General features: G+C 33.8%; 1 protein-coding gene across 5 annotated transcripts in view; it reads left to right on the forward strand.

Moving 5' to 3' along the window:
* Positions 1–18,658, forward strand: part of LOC149808247 (girdin-like) — a 192,340-nt gene that overhangs the window by 49,117 nt on the left and 124,565 nt on the right. For all 5 annotated transcript variants that reach the window (XM_089975398.1, XM_089975403.1, XM_089975410.1 and 2 more), the window contains exon 4: positions 12,217–12,286. In XM_089975398.1, coding sequence (XP_089831524.1) covers positions 12,217–12,286 — 70 coding nt within the window. The remainder of the gene's footprint in view (positions 1–12,216; positions 12,287–18,658) is intronic.

Raw genomic sequence — 18,658 nt, forward strand, 5'->3', positions numbered from 1 at the left:
TCAGTTATGGGTAATTGATAGTCTGTTATTGCTTGACAATATGCCTGAACTTTGATGGTATCCAAAATTGTCAAAATGGAAACACTTTTGCAATGTCATCTGTTGTTTTTTTCTTTCTGGAGTATGTGAAAATTTATGTATAATAGGATATATTGTTGGTTTAAATGGATTTTTAACACATTTATTACCAATGTCATGCTGAGGAAAGAGGAGCTAACTGCCTTTCCTAAAGACTAGCTGAGGCATCTGACCTGGCCTGGTCTGGGCGGGTATTGAACCCACAACTCTTTGTTTAGGAGTCAATTGCTCTTGGATCTGAGCAACTATGGTTGTACGCTTCCATATAGGCAGAGCTAATATTTTAATTGTCGTTGTGGTTTGAATGCCATTTTTCAGCAAAATAGATTATAGATGGTGGCCAGTATAACTGGTGTTGGAAAACCCAAGAACACACCCCGACCCCAACCCCGGTTAGAACCATCTACCCATGGATGCTACTGGCATGTTTTTTCACATTAGCCAGTCATGAGGCTTGAACCAACTAGGACAGTGGTGAGATAGAAGTGATTGGTGAGCACTTTAGACCCTCAGACACCTGGGACCATACTAATATTTTTGATACAGGGAGTTTCTTAGTCCCAGGCTTTAACCTACATGGAAAATTGTTCCATATCTTGCACTTCAAATCTCCCTGTATGCCATCACCAGCATCATGTAAAGTATTTGTCAATTTTAGAATAGTATAATTTATGTTGTCAAAGTGGAATAAACAAGTCAGATATGATCATTCTCTTTCCAAGAAACTTACTGTTAAACTTTTGGATATTAATTTATATACCGGTAATATGTAATAATTTAAGAGCCCAGTATACGTCTTTCTTTGCGAGTTATCCTTTTGTAATGCTTTACCACAAACATACAATATAAAGACTTATCTAACACCATTATCCGAAAGGTAAACACTGAGGCATTAGGAAGAAAATTGCTATGTTCTTGGTAAATAATGCATGGTTGAAGCAGTATTCAATTTGTGCATAGATATAGAAACAACTATTTTTATAAAAAAATGCAAGTATCAGTTAGGTTTCTATTCATAAATGATGTATTTCCTACATAGCAAGCAAGTAAAAAAAATAGACAAAAGTTTTCAAAAATATGAAAAATTGCTGTAATGGGATAAAAATCAAATTATATCATTCATATATATATATATATATATATATATATATATATATATATATATATATATATATATATATATATGCATGCCAACATGTCTCCCAAATTTCATTTGTCTACCTAGACTGACCTTCCTAAATCTTGATAATCACTTTTTTAAACACCCTATAAATTATGTTTTATTTTGAGGGAATGAGCTTATTATCTATGATTTTGTCCATCAGTCAGTCTGCCTGTTTGTTTTTCTTTTGTAGACATTTCATTTGTAGAATGTGGATCTAAAACCATTCAGGATATCTTCATGAAACACTTTGTACACATATTGGACTTGTGGCTCAGATGTCCCTTTGCTATTCAGTTTAAATAATTTTTGATGTTTTCATCATTTTTATGTTCATTCATCCATCTGTTATCCACACTTTAAACTCTAAAACCATACAAAGATAATCTCCATGATACTTGATATGCATATTAGACTAGCATTCCACATGTGTGCCATTTACTATTCACAATTCTTTAGTTTGAATAATTTTTACTTGTTCACCCATTTTATTGTGTTATCCCTTCATACACCATTTATACTTTTCCTTCTGGAGCATAAATCCAAAACTGTACAGGATATTTCGGTGAAAGTTGTTACACTTTTTGTCTGTCCTTGCTTCAGTTATCCACACTTCTATTTCCAGAGCATAACTTTGGTCTCATGATATTCTTGGACTGTGTCAACATAGAGCTCGCACAATTTTAAACATTGAACTTGAAGGGGTATTTGAAAAGTTAAGAATATTTTGTTACAGATTTTTTCTTTCGTAGAACCTGTCAGTCAGTTTAATGCAGGTCAATATATGGACTAATGTTCTATAAAACAATCTGCAGCTGCATGTGCAGCACATTGGACACCTGCAGATATGTGTATGTCTTGTAACATAGATAAAATGACATCAGTGTAAAAATGTAATCCAAGAATAATTCTGTTGATGAGATAAAAGCATTCTGTAAAATCCGGGTGCTTAGAGGGTACTGTCTGAATGATATCAAGGCTGACATGGATAGAGTTTATAGATGTAATTCTGTCATATCCTACAATTTTGAGGTTGTTTCTTCATTAAAAAAATTATTGGGAATCCATGGAATATGATCTACATTTTGGAAGACCATTATATGTGATTGGTGAGTGAAGTGGCTATTGTGGCTGGGCACTAATAAAGAAGTTTGTACTTGAGTGCAATAATATTGTTTTTTAATACTGCTTGGATATACTGTATATACTTGCTTATAAGACAAATCCAATTGTAAACTGCATAGGCCCAGATGCCGTTGCATATTGTACTGGCAGATCTGGGTTAGTGCAGTTTGTTTTGATTATAAATAGAACAAACAATATAGACCCTGATCTGCAGGTGCATTATGCTATGGCAGATCAGGGTCTTTATTGTTTGTAGTTTGACCCATTATATATGTGAGAATAGATGGTACGGTTAAATTCCATTCTTTTACTTTTGAGTTTTATCCAGTTTTTAGAATATATTTATTTTATCAGTCTCAATTTTATCAGATCAAATGTTGATCTTGATCAGATATGGTAATCAACATTGTAATTCTTATTGATTCTTGAATTAATTCAGTGTTAGACGTTAGGGTAGGTGCTTCGATTAATTCACTCAAGAATGTCAGAGACAGTTAAGACAATCTGTAGTGAAAAAGGAGGGACTCGTGATCAAATCCTTGTATTTGACCAGCCTGGGTTATTAGCTACCATGGTGTGTCCTTGGGCAAGGTACTGTGCTCCAATTGCCTCAGGACTAAATAACCTATTTGTGTTGCTGTGCTGTAAAGTACCAAAGGCTAACCAAACTTTTTTACAGTTGAATGTTAATAGCTCTTACTGAATCAATGTTTAAACATGGTTTGATGTGTGTATCTTTGTTTTCTGCCAATGACAGTATTCGTATTGTAAACCATGATGTTTTGTGTTAAAGATTATTATTATTATTATTATTATTATTATTATTATTATTATTATTATTTTTGAAGTCATAAATGTTAAGGATACAGCAGAGCAATGTCAAATATCTGGATTGTCTTTTTTTAACATTAAACTTTTTGTCAGTGAGAAGTGGTAAGTTGTCAAGTTGTCACCTGTCCTTGACTTGTCACCCTGAATTTATTTTTGATGCTATAGAGGGATTGATCATGTATAACTTGATGGGATTTATTTACGGGGTGCCATTTTAATCACTTTTTTCCATGCTGTTGGACTTGTCAGTTATTGACAATACTCACACCTAATGTAGGTGTGCTGATAATCTATACACAAGTATGTACATCAACATTTACCTTGCTTCAGACACCACAAAGTTAAATTCCAAAATTTGATCTTTTGACCTTGATGACCTTATCACCTGAAAGGTCTACATTTCAGGTAACACATATTTATGAATGAGGAATTTGTCAAAAAAATTTAATCTAATGACTGGTAAATTTTAGGTTCAGAATTTTTAAGAAATGGATATTTTGAAAAAAAACCCACTGTAAATGTAAACATGAATATTTTAGAGGTGTTAAATTTACATGTCCTTATCAGCATTATGCAGTACATTTAGGGAGCTGTGCATATAATTTGGGTCATTGTAATAGTGGTATTGATGTCTGACCAAAAACTTGACCACTGTCCATAAAAATACCACCAAAAAACCTGGAAAATATTAATGTACATAAACCTGATTTTTGCTGCAAGAAAACTTTATTTTTGTGACATCCACAAGAAACTTAAATGTTTTGCAAAAGCTTTTGATACTTTTATATGCGGATACAAAAAAATGAGTTTGTTTTAAAGGAAGCATTTGGATGCATGGTGGAAAGCTAAGAAGCAACACTTGAAGTGCATTTTACTTGGGTGATGGAAAGTGTATAGTTGGTATTGAATAATGGATATATTTCATATGGTGGATAATAACTCTCTTACTTTCATCAGTGGCTTGAGTGAAAAACATATTTCATAGGGTGGGTGAAAAACACATTAAACCTTGATTGAAAATATTGAAGCTTTTCACTCACAAGATGATATACATGTTATTCACTCAATAGAATCAACGTTTCTTTTTTCAATTTTATGCTGGCTAGCTAAACAGATTAAAGTAGCAGATTTCTTGCAGTAATGTCATTTGAGTATATATATATATGTGTATGTATATATATATATATATATATATATATATATATATATATATATATATATATATATATACACACACACACACACACACACACACACACTGGAACCCCGCTATAGCACGATAATTGGGTTCCAAAAATTGGATCACATTAATATCGGGGTCGCGTTTATGTGGGGTTTTACAGTATTTTACTAATTTCAGAGAACAACTCATTGGTACATATACGTGTATTCATGTCTAATATATATGATGAATAGGGTATCAACACCATTTCCTATTGTGCCATTGTGGCATGCAGTTCATCTATAATGCATGTCATTCCATTGAAAAAGTTACTTACAGATTTACAATATTCAAAAACAAATTCCCAGATCCTTGTGTCTGAATTCAACGTCTAATAATTATAATTACAGCATATACAGAGTATCAACATCATTTACTTGCCGTCTGATATCATACCATCGGGGCATGCAAGTAATCCATATGTAATTCCATTGCAAAAAGTGCATACATATTTAAACTATTCAATAATTTTATCACACATCATTGTGTCTGAATTCAATATGAAAAATTAACAGCAAAATTACGTTAAGAAAGACAAAGCATATGTACGGTTCATTACGTTCCAGGGTCTATGAACGTTGTCCGTACAAAATTTCATACTGCTAAGATTTTCTCATATGCGTTTCCATGTACATTTATCCATTGCAAATTTCCAATAATTAATGTGTGTACGCCTATTCGTTTGAACGACTACAGCACAAAAAATTAACAATCAACACATGCTTTCAGCATGCATATAACTTTTACTTCAGATTTTGTGAATATCGAAAGAAACGTGTGAAAACTACTATACTAGTCATTGCGTAAAGTGCAGAGAACAACTTGTGTTTGTGAACTTGATTTTCCATAACGGTAAAATATTTTTATAAAAAATAGATTAATAACGAGTTCATAAACAAACCCCATACCCATGTAAAACCAGAAAACTAAGTGCAGTAGGCCTACAATGGTCATGAATCACTTTTATAAAAAAAAATTATAAAGTTGAACACATGTACAGTTCCATACCTTTCAATTTCCAGCTAATAAAGCGGACATTATTTACTGGTCAATTGAATTACATCTAATAACACCGCCAAGCCCAGCAATCATCTAGGCGGCTTTTGCTTTTTGATGTTTATTAACTGTGAAAATCTTTTCTCAACCACCACATTGTCTGCTGTTTGGTTGTGTATGCAGTTAAATAAGAAACACATGTTGGCTATTGTTTGAGCAATGATTGTATACAGAATTAATTGAAGTCAATCAACAAAGACGACTTACTGGCTTTACTCATGGACCAGTAATAAGTAACATTTCCGATAATGTTTATTTTGGCACAACACTTCAAGAACCTGGGGATATTGTTAAATTTCAAAAGTTCAGCCATGATCGTATTATATTAAAATTTAAATGTGAACTCCTTCCCAAAATGATAATAAATGTTTTATACACTATTTCTCATACTTAAAAAAATATTCTTTCCAGGTACGAAAAAAATACACATACAGTGTACATGTATTTCAAATTTCAGGAACCACGCCATGATCATATTAAATTCAAATTAATACACGATCTCTTCCCCGTAATGATAATACATTTTTTATACACTATTTCATGTACTTTGAACAAAAAATATTTTTTCATGTGCGAATGAATATACCAGCCTTGAGGCCACACTCATGAAGATACAGCTATGCTGGGCATGGCACATGTCCAGGGTGGATGATCACCACCTGACAAAGATTGCACTGATATATGGTGAGCTGTCCGCTAGCATCTGTGATAGAGGGGCACCTTGAAAGAGATGTAAAGATTCCTTGAAAAAGACCATCACCACCTGTGGCATTGATCACCGCAAATGGGCATCACAAGCTGCTGACTGTGAAAGCTGGCGACATACAGTTCACCGGGCCACTGCCATTTTTTAACAAAACATATGGGCCAGCTTGGAGGAAAAACTATGGTGAAGAAAAATCTGGAAACCATCAGCAGCACCCACCACAACCCAGACATTCCCCAGCAGCCTCTGTGGACTTATGTGTGTGTCACGTATTGTGCTCGTCAGCTACCAGCGCTCGTGTAATAGACATGGACATCCCCCTTCCTAAATCTTCGCAAGCGATGTCAAGCCAACAATATATATATATATATATATATATATATATATATATATATATATATATATATATATATATATATATATATATATATATTTGCATAGAAAATTTGAGTAGTACTGTAACAAATCTTTTTCAAGCTAAGAAGTATTATGTGTAATTCTCATTTTTAATTCAAGATAAGAAGGCATATACAGTACTTGGGACGAAAATTATACAAAAATCGAAGTTCTATGCGGTATTTGAACATGTTTTTTTGGGGGGGAACAGTTTGCATGCTAGCACAGCATCAGTTTGCCATGTTAATAAAATACTTTGATTATGATTTTAACATTTTCTATTGAAAAAAGTTCTTGACTGATAAAATGAAACTGATAATTCCTCAGTGAAATATTATTATTATTTATCATGGAAAATCCAATAATTCACTGACTAGCATAAAGTAAACAGTTGTGTTAAACATAGAAAAGTTAGAAAGGTTTTTTTGAATATACTCTCATGATAATTATAAGATAAGAATTTGGGTTATTATGAGTGCCCAGATCTTTTCCATAGACTTATACTATCTGTTTATCATTACATGTGTTAGACATGGACAGGTTAAAAGAGAAAGGATGAATTGGTTTGACTAGATGATTATTGAATAATTATACTATAGAACTACAGCTCATAACATTCAAACAATAATTTCATTCATCTATTCTGGTGCCATTATAAAATTTGTTTGTCATTGTCTTTTTTGAATTATTTTAATCTACTGGAATTTCTTAGGGGGACAAAGGACTGATAAGTTCCATTTATAGCTGAAAATTTGTACTAATGAATGTTTGAAATGCCTGGGTAGTTACACAAAAAATGTACCATATATACTTGCCTATAAGGCATGTCCAACTGCAAATTGCACAGATCCAAATCTGATGTTGCATAATGCACCGGCAGATCTGGGTCTGGGCAGTTTGTGAGGAGTAGTCAGTAGAACAAACAGCATAGATCCTGATGTGCATTCGCCTATTGCAGTGGCAGATCAAGGGTCTTTGTTGTTTGCAGTTTGCCCCAACTTACGAGTGAGTATATACTGTAAATAGCTAGGTCTTGTATAAATAAAGACTGGATATGTTAAACCTTTTGCAGATTTACATTTCACCAAAGGGTATAATCCCTTTTTATTTTGATTCAGTTTGATTAAACACAACCTTTCTAACTGGTGTTTACAGATAGGTCAGCAGACTAAAAAGACATCATATGAAATAATACAGGATGAAAGATTGGATGTTTGTATGTTGATTTTAAACCAAAATGCTGGTCTATAGTATTGAAAGCAGTTTTCCTTTCTATACAGAAAGTGTACTCATAAGTTGACATAAGAATTAGTCAGACTTTATTGACACATCTGAAACACATCATCATTCTGAATTAAGTATTAAGGGGGCAGGGTCCAGTTTTTATGTACAAATTTAATGCCGCAATCAGCGACCTAGTATAAAAAATCATAAAAAATCAAATACACAAGTGAGGTCAAAAAGGTCCATATTTTTAGATACCTATATTAAAACAAAGCATAAGAATAGTATTCACTTGACCAGAGAAGTCAATGGCAGTTCACAGCAGAAGAGGTTTATGCACCCCACCCCCTATTTTATACATGCATTTTTCACATCCAAATGCCATTTTTGACAGCACGTGGGGCTCACAGTGCAAACGCAAGCCCTTTCCCTGGATGAAAATTTTGAAAAACGTTGTCTACTAATTAGTTTGATGCAATTCAGAATAGTTGTCATCCAAGCCGTTTTTGAGATACTCTAGTTGCCTTGAACCCACGTGTCTACTGCTATGGGAGGCTAGCTCTTCTTCCTAGCCAACTATTGGTATTTCACTATCAACATACTGCAGAGCAACTATGGAAGGTTTACATGCCTGACATCAATTTCAAGAACAACACAAGCCCAAAACACCTAGTTCACAAATATATCCATATCTATAAATACTAAACAATAATAGCTGAAAAAGTCACACCATAGCCTTACGTTAAGAAATTTGCCAGGAGCCAATTTACGAAACTGGACCCTGCCACCTAATGCTCCAGACTTACTGCTAAACTGTTGAATACAAATATTCCCACATGATGTAAATGCAAAGTATTCACATCATTATTACACCAAGTTACTTACTGTAATTATGATGGTAACAGGTATGTTGCATAAATGTTGTACTGCCCTCAAATCCCATTTGATTTATTGGGTATATAGTGTTTGGATTTACTTGGCATTTGTTGTGTACATACTCGGTCCAAATTTTTACTCAGGTGAATGCATTACTATGAGAACATTACCAGTAGTCTTTAAAGTAGATGACTGTGTTCCACATTTTCTGTGTCTCAGATTTAATTTCATTTGCACTGAAGGTATTAAATTCTGTACTGTGGAAAATCTGTATTTCTCAATTTTTTTAGGTGGCAAATTGCAGAAGGACTGAGATTTATATCCGTTGGTTTGTTCCAGTCAAAACAAATTACTTTGATGTTTTTCCCTCCAGCTCATTGTGTTCTTCACCGGGAAATATCAGCAAAATGAAATAATTATTCCTTTTTACATTCCTGCATTAAGATGGATCTTTTAATGTTGCTGTCCATCTGTTACTGATTGCATGCGGGCCCCACGTGGCCAAGTGATCTAAAGCACTGCCATCTCATATCTGTCCATGTGGGTTCGAATCTTTTGCTTTGCCAGTGTGAGTATGTAAGACAGCTTACCAGTAGCTTCTCATGGATTGGTGGTTCTTCCAAGGGTTTTACTGGCCACCATATGTAGCGTATAAGTTGCTGAAAAAGGCATTAAGCTCACATCAACTGCAACTACAAATTTCATGCACAATGCACAATAACTTGAGTTGTCTACCATTTTAGTTACCAGACTTTATGGATGGCTTTCATATTGATTTTGGGGTCAAAAGGTTAGAAGTATTGAAGTATTGTGACAAAAAGAATAAAAATGCATAATGACATTAGTTCTGCAACACATGCCCTGACCAAACATTGTGGTACTTTGGGTAAGGAAAAAGTCTTTCGATTGTAAAGTTAAAATCAAAGTTCATGGTCAGTATGGCTGAAAGAAAAATTGTTTCTGCACAATAATTTGAGTTCTCTGCCATTTGCAGTTACCATACCGTGTGAATAACTTGTTGGTGTAAGGAAGAAGATTACTGATTTTGGGGTCAAAAGTTCAAAAGTCATGGTCGATATGATTGACAAAATGATTTATTTTCAGATATTTCAGGTACCTGCCTTGAAGAATGTTAAATGTGGGGCAAGGATCAAATGTGTGCATCACATGACTCTTTAGTTTTTGTTTCCTCCTCGGATTTAGAATTTATGTTATCAGTGTGAACATTACCAGTCATGTTTATGCTCGCATAAGATATGCAATCAGAAGTTTTTAAATAATTTTTCAGATTTGTTCAGTATTTTATAGAAGTTATTAATGAAAGTTCTAGTCCTTGTTTAAGTTAGAATTTGAAAATATGTGTTAAACATTCTTTCACCAGTTAATCATTGAGGACAGGTCAAAACTGCATTGAATAATATAGTTCATCCATTACCAAAAAGAATTGGTAAAATTAGTTTGTTAACAGCAAAAACCCAATTAATTATATCAGCCTGTACATAAATTTGACATAAAACTTGATCATTTGCATAATTATTTGTCTTTCATATAGAGAACCAAATCATTTTGATTTGATCTACTTCTGCTTAAGACAAAAGACATAAACAATATATCTCCATAATCTTGCACCAGATAAAATAATATGTACCAAGATATCACATCTCAGTAAAGTTATGCTTGATAAGGGTAGATAAATAAGGAAATTATGTCTTGAGAATGATGTAATGGGATACTGAACAAAAGACAGTAGTAGTAGTAATACTACTACTACTACTACTACTACTACTACTAATAATAATAATAATAATAATAAATATAATAATATTTGATGTAAAGAGTTAAGGAATATTTACTTGGTTGAATATTGTCACAAGAATCATACAGGTGGTAAAACTGTTGCCTTACTGGAATTTTGTCATTTTCCACCTTCTTTTTTATGTTCTTCATTTCAACAAGACTCAACTCTTCTTACACATGAGACTGTCCATTAAAATAGCTAAATTTTAATCATCAAATTAGCTGACCAAAAATATTATGTTGAGATAAAAGAAAAAAATACCCAGGTTTGAATGAAATGTCCACCCCCACCCCCCTTCATGGGTCAGACCCTACGTGAGTAATGTTAAACCACTATGACAAAATACTTAATATTCTTATCAGATGTCATTGGAATGAGTCACTGGTTTGGTTCAAGTTTTGGATCCTTACTTAAAATTTAGAACATCAAAAAGGTTACAGAACCATTTAAACCTCACACCTTAAGTTGTTACTGCAATTACAAGTTGTCACATGGAGCTTTTATTGGTGTATAGTCCTGTTTATCAGTATATGGTTTATTGTCTGCTTGTCTATCCCCTTCAAAAGCATCCATCTGTTGGTGGATAGGTACAATAGACCTAGGGAATGTGTAAACAATGGGTACATAATGTGCTTGGCAAATTCTTATCCAAACCTAGCAACATCAAGAGGGTCATAAAGTCAACTGCTAAGTAATGTCACAATTTCTGAATCTAAGATGAACCATGAAGTGATGACTGAAGTAAAGTGAGTGAAGATGAAATTGATGGGTTCCCCAGTTTTCAATTAAACTCTGTTCTTGGCAAGTACAGTGTCCCTGTTGCCATTTTCAAAGTAACCTGTCAACATTCTTAATGGTCATCTCGAACCAGGAAGCCAAGTTAACATGATCTTTTCCTCACCGGGTTTAGAATTTATTGTCTTAAAATTGTATTAATGTCTACATTCCTATTTACTCCTTTATTGGGGTAAGGCATGCATCACAGAAGTTAGCCAGGAATAGCTTTGATTTATTGTGCATTTTATGGATATTATTAAGTTCTGACACTTAGAAGTTAGAACTTGCAAATATGGGGTAAACACTCATCTGCCATTTAATCCTTTTGAGCAATATATCTACACTACCAGTGCTTAGAATTGTTTTATTGTTAAATGAATTGTTAATAGCAAGATCCTTGTAATATGTATCAACTTTTGACATGAAACCCTTTGTTAAAAATGTAAACAACATATAATCCTAAAATAAATGGCTACTTAATTTTAAAATAAAATCTTCCCACCCCCATATAAATCTGCAAAATGGCAATAATCTATCTGGAAATTTTATTTGTTTGTGATTTAGAAGGGATGTGTGTGCATGTGTGGTTATTGCAGTGTAGTGTAGCTTCAATGATTTCCAATAAAATTCAGTTATTTTGCATGTTTTAGATACTGAATTGGGGAGTCCCCTAGGTGATAAGTTAGGTATTACATGTATGCAGTACAGTTGACTAATTTTTGTGAAAAAACGAAATATAAGGGTCACTTTTCAAATAGACAGATAGGGTGGTGGTACACATTGCCACCAATAGTTTAGTTGAGGCTTTTGTTTAGGCTATTTGATTCTTGCACCGGCTTTTTAAGGAGGATGATCTGGTGGTTCGTCGATCAATATCCATGGTTAAGAACTAAATTTTACATTTAAAAAAATAATTTCTAGCTTTGATCTTTTAGAAATATTGAAACTCCTTTGTTTCTCTTCAGGATGTACTGCAGCAGCTGTTGATCATGAAGTTGCCCAACATCCAAACCATCAGTAGAGACCCAGAGAAAGGTAAAAATTATTATCATAACAGTAATCAATACAAGATCTAATTGCATCATTTTTAAAGAATTTTCTTTCATTTTAAGGTCTCTGAAAAGTTTTGCATACGAATTCATTAAAAGGATGTCTCCTTTATAGTTATTTTTACTAATGGTGTCATTCCACTTCATTCCATAATAACCATTGATATGTATATTGAGTTGAAACAGTGTCTGCTGCTCCAAACGTCTGATTGGTCAGCTGAAAGAAACTGGCCCAATTAGATTGCTTGTTATGTTTACATAAGAAGGTGTTTTGACTATTTGTGGTGGCCTTCATAAACAACAACACATCACATGTTAGTTGAATATTTTAAACTTTTCACATGCAGATTTTTCTTGCTACTTATGGCAGTCGACATTAGTGAAATCACAGTGTTGAATGTCTAACAAGTCACATAATGATTTCTCATTAGTGAACTGTATTTGCTTGATACAGGCAGTGATTCTTGCATCCACAAGAGAGCACTTGTTCAAAACACTGGTCTAGTTAACAACATATCCAACTGGTCGATATGGCTGATGAAGATGCTGATGTTCTTTCTGGGAAATTATAATATATAATTATATATTTTTTCGTACCCTTTAATTTTTCATACATAATCCAGTTATCAAAATCATAATTATTTAAATACATGTATATCATAATTTTTCATACATATCACTTTGTATTTTGCGAAAAATTCATTAAATTATCGGACATACATTTTCTACTAAGAAGATTCACGTTTGCAAAAAAGATCGATAATACCGTATTTTCATTTTGTTTTCACAGAAATTAATAATTGTTGGTGAGAAAATACAATGATTGATGCATAAGCTCACTTATTGTCATTACAGTATCTACTGATGTTCATTAACAAATGGACAAAAGACTTCACAAACCATAACTTTAAATATTATCATTACTTAGTTCTCCATATAATGTCCGTCACAATAACAAAGCAACACGTGCATTTTAAAATGAGTTCTGAAACCCTTCAATGTTTTCTTATTCAACAAAAATTACATCTCAGAACTTGCTAAAGTGAAAACTAGTCTTGTTGTTTCATTATAGTCATACAAACGTAAAATATAAAAACCTTGTCATTTTCTATCGTAAATTTGAAAGTCACTGACTCCATTAAATCAATTAGTATATATACATATACTGTCTTTTAAGTGTTTGTTCTGATTTGACTTGGATAGAATTAACATTTTATTGCAAATCTATTCAACGATATACCCCTCTATTATCTTTATTGGTGAGCATCATTTCCTTACTGGCAGCCTTGCTGATTTGACCTATTGTATTCTGTTGATTCTTGTGCTCAATCTGTTTTCAACACGGAATAACCGAAGAGCTAAGCATATTTAATTACCTTATAAATAACACTGCATAGCCATGTGGTTGTTGTGACAATGTGCATCATAATTAAAACAAGAATGAATTGTTGATTTAGTAGTGTTTTTTTGATAATGGAATAAAGTAGGGTTGTATTACATGAGGTTTAATCACAATTGTCAGGTAACTCAAAATACATTTTTTTTATACAGTCATGTATATGGACGTATTTGTTTTCCATCGCTCTTTCTCTCTCGTGTGCATGCATGCATGCTCACACACACACGCGCGCGATCACACGCATTAACTAAAATGTGATTTCAAGTTCTTTATTTTTTTATTGCTATTTGATATTGAGACTATTGCTGCTGTAAAAATACAAGTTGCACTTAATTTCTTGACAATGTGGACTCGTATCGTTGCATACAATTTACCAATAAATAATACCCTTAACTAATACATTTTTTGAAGCCATCTTAATCATTTTGCTAGTCCTACAAGTAAGACCGCAGTGCTGATATTTATGTTTTGACTCGTGTAGGACTATCATTTTGCCAACATTGCACAACAATACAGCTACAAATGCTCTAAATGCAGACGAGCTTTCATACTGAGACATAATCCTCTCTCTCTCATTCACTAATAACAACAAAAATCTTTTTGTGTTCTTGAGGTGTAAAAGGCATTGAGAACAGTTTTTATCAGTTGTAATTTAAGCATTAGTTTTTTTGCACAGAAAAACCCCACCAATAAATCTGCAAAGCAGAAATCGTAAAGAATTAATTTAAACATTAAGAAGCTGCATTCTTATATTTCAATTACATGTACTTTGTATTTTACATGCAGGTTACACTTATCGTATTGACAAATCTGATAGAACCGCTCTGGTGGCCTAGTGGTTAGAGTGTTTTGCCTCGGATGCGGGAAGTCATGGGTTCAATCCCTGGCTGAGTCATACCAAAGACTTTAAAAAATGGTACTAACAGCTGCAGCGCTTGGCACTTAGCATTAAGAGGTTAGTGTTAAGACTGGTCGGCATGGTGTCAGGATAATGCGACTGGGTGAGACATAATGGTACATGTCTGCGGGATGATGCCCCAGTGCTAGACATCACTATAAACTGTCACACTGCAGACATCGTAGTGATATGATTGAAAAGTTGTTAAAGCCACATTAAAAATCCAAGTCACACACACATGCATGCACACACACACACACAAATCTGATAGTATATACTTGTCTGGTATAAATAGATTATGTATTGTACTGGTCAGTGCTCAAAGAAAAATTTGTTAGTCACAGGGCCCAGGCTGGTGACTTAAATAAACTCACTAGCCCTGAATGAAATTCCACAAGCCTGGACAGTTCATACCTATCAACTCTCAAGCTGAGAGAAAAACTTCCCGATTTTTGGGGTATTTCCACACCTACTTCCTGATCTCGTAATATCTCCCGATCTTTCACAGAGAACTCCTGATTATTACATTATGTCTGTCAATTTTCATTTCTCAGACAAAAAAATTTGGCACCAATTAGCTTAAATCCCATGAATGGTCACTGTGAATGTTGTGTAATTTTATCAGCAAACAAAATCACATCTCCATTTCCGCCGTGTTAAGGCATGTTTGTTAAAATCTTGAAAAATGTTCTTTTATGTTTACAATGTTTTTACTTCATATATGTATTTTAATTTAGATGTATGGACTATGTAGTCTGAAATAAAGAATTGTTATCTTTTCTTATCTTAATACATTTACTCATTTCATTAGCGCGAGCAAAGTTTCCTCACTTTTCCCAGGATTTAAAATATCCAACAGTATGTCTGAAACGGCACCAACTTTTAGTCTAGGCCTAGCATTTGCGTATCCTAGAGCTGCCATTTTTTCAGGATCCCTCTCATAAAATTCCTTTGAGAAATGTAATGAGCACAGAGTACTGTATGGTGTTGCTTTGAAATCGACTCGAAAGCAATAATATATCCATACTTCCTTTATGCAATCATCTTTTGGAAAAGAAAAAAATTGTTGTCCACAACCTTTTCTTATGTGCTATTACACATGCAGGCAACCCAAAACAGCGTTGTCTTTTACTCTGGCAACTACTAGTAAAAGTAACTGAATAGGCACAGAAATTTTGCATACAAGGTCATAGAAATTCAGCTCCTAGAAGATGTACCAATATTTAAATATTGGCATTATGGTTGCAGATGACACTTCTGAATAAGGTTTTATTTCTGTGGTGTTTTTATTATTCTATATTTCCATTGATTTCTGGTCTCTTTTAAACAAGTCTTATGGACTGTTGGAGAGTTCACAACTTGAACAAAGGGGATATGCAAGTCAACAGGATATTAACTTATGAACCAGTTTTTATTAGCTCACCTGGCAGTGAGGTCAGGTGAATTTATGGTATCATCCATCACATGTCTTACTTGTCCATCAACCATTCAGTTACTGTTTACAACTTTTTGTAAAAAGCCACTGCAGAATATGACAAAATTTGAAAGAAAGCATCCTGGCATGAAGTTGTTTCCAATTTGTTAAGTGATGCTGATCTACCATCAAATACCTTTACTAGCAACAAAAACCCTCAAGAGACTTCATCTAAATAAGCACTCTACAGAATTTGCCACTGGGAAATAGAAATGACCCAAAGCCACATTAGAAAAATACTTAACGTGAGTTCAGCCCATGTAAACCATTCATTGAGCAAATGTGTATCTGGCGCACACTGGTATCAATCCTTCGCCATATTTTCCTTAATACAGTATATTTAATGCAGTTATTCTTTTTAAATCATAAATGACAAGTTAGATAACAGAAATGTGCTTTCAGTTTTAATTCCTTTACCCAATGTAAATCTCTTTCCATTTTTCCATATATATCATCAAGTTAAGATGACACAGAAATCTACATCTAAATCCCATTTCCTATGTTTAGAAGGATTAATGATGATTTTGTCAAATTTAAATATGCTTGGAATTGTATTTAGAATGGTTCAATCCTCAGCCGAATCATACCAAAGACTTACAAAAATGGTACTAATGGCTACCTCACTTGGTGCTCAGCATTAAGAGGTTATTGTTACGACTGGTTGGCCCTAGTGTCAGGAGAATGAGACTGGGTGGGACATCATGCTACATGTCTGCGGCATGATGCCCCAGTGCTAGACATCACTATAAACTGCCACACTGCAGACATCGTAGTGATATGACTGACTTTTTTTTAAAGCTACATTAAAAATCCTAATCACACACACACACACACAAACACACACACACACAAACACACACACACACACACACACACACAAACACACACACACACAAACACACACACACATTTAGAATGAGCAGAGCTCACAGTCACAGATTAAAGATTATTCCTGGTTGTTTACTGTTTTTGAATCATCCAGTCAGTATTTTCTATATCTTGGTTCGTTGAGAAATTTTTACTGAATAACCCTGTTTTAGTTTTTGATCACAAGTTGTGACCATAAAAACTTCCTTTTCACTTTTAAATAACAGTATGTTTCTACAGTAAAGGTTCTTCCCCTTGTCCAAATATGTATCATACATGACACTAAATAAAGCTGGTCAAGGGAGGTAATAGCAGTTGGTAATTTTGGATAGTGTCACTAATTCACTAATTTAATCACAAAATTTCAAGAATTCAGTTGGGGTAAATTGCAGGAGAAATGTTGATTTTTGATTTCAATATATTTTTGTGCATAAAGCATGAAAAATTTGCTGACTGAAGATTTTGTTCATATTTGACCATTATATAGAGTTAATGAGGACAATCTGCTTGCAGAAAGGTAATGGCTTGCATCTTGCTTGCATAGTCTGAAGAAACAAAAGACTTTGTGCATATCCAGTATGCACATTGCATGCATGTCACTATTCCCTTTTCTGGAGTGGACACAGCCCCAGTATAAATCTTGTATTGTTTTTAAATAGTTGTGATTGGGACAGGGTCCTTTTTTTGGGTTCCTGATGATGCTTAAAAAAAATTCTTTGGGGAAGTATATTGTAAGTAATCAAGTTATATCATTGTTTAGTTCTCACCTAGCCTTTCTCTCCTGTAATGGGATGAGATAGCTTACAGGTCAGTTAGGTCAAGCAGGTAAATTTGGCAAATAAAAAATCCAAATAGATAGTACGAGTATGCATACCTGTCAGCTTATCATGTTTGTCATAATTTACTCCTCAGCTTGTAATATTTTTATTTTCAATTAGCACCTAGTGGTTAGAGTGTCCACCTCAGATGCGGAAGGTCGTAGGTTCGATTTCCAACCAATTCTAATGAAGGGTCAGACAAACAGGGCCGGTATTCTTGAATCTTAGCACAAAACTTATTTCGTTTGCAAAAACTTGAAATCATGTCGTGTACAGTACATCTGCACCCTGAAAATCTTGCAGTCTGTTAGAATAAATAAAATTAAGATGTTCCTGAAAGCTACTGGAGATTAAAAAGTCTAAATGAACTAAATGTCAACATTTTTACACTGAGCTTGAGCTAGAGGTTTTTGCTCCTAAAATATCCGAAGAATTTGGGTCACTCTGATTCAGAATTATCTTTGTCAAAGGCATTGTCTTTGTTAAGTTGTCAAAGGATAAACCTGTACATACTTAACATACATCTTTATCTTAATGTATCATTCCTTGAAATCTCTCTGTATTTGAGTTTGTTTATTTACTTTAAGCTGTCAGGATTTGGCTTTTGAGTGTGCACTCATGTTGGGAAGTTACATGTATACAGGACCAGGTCCCATGCTCTCAAAACTTTTGAATAATAAACAGAAGCTGAATTTCAAAGCTGCAAAAATTAAATATGACATTTTAGGTGCACCCACATCCATGATATTTGGCAGGGACCCATGTGAAGAAATATCTTAATATTCTGTGTTTAAGCATTATTATAATTTAAGTGCTTGAGTGAAATCATTTTGTGACTTTTAGCTTGAATTTCTTTTGTTGAGTTTCAGGGATACAGGGCCAGATCGTGATTTGGGCTATTA

Source organism: Sinohyriopsis cumingii, chromosome 1, assembly GCF_028554795.1.
Source record: "Sinohyriopsis cumingii isolate HCF-2022 chromosome 1, ASM2855479v2, whole genome shotgun sequence".
Classification (NCBI taxonomy): Eukaryota; Metazoa; Mollusca; class Bivalvia; order Unionida; family Unionidae; genus Sinohyriopsis; species Sinohyriopsis cumingii.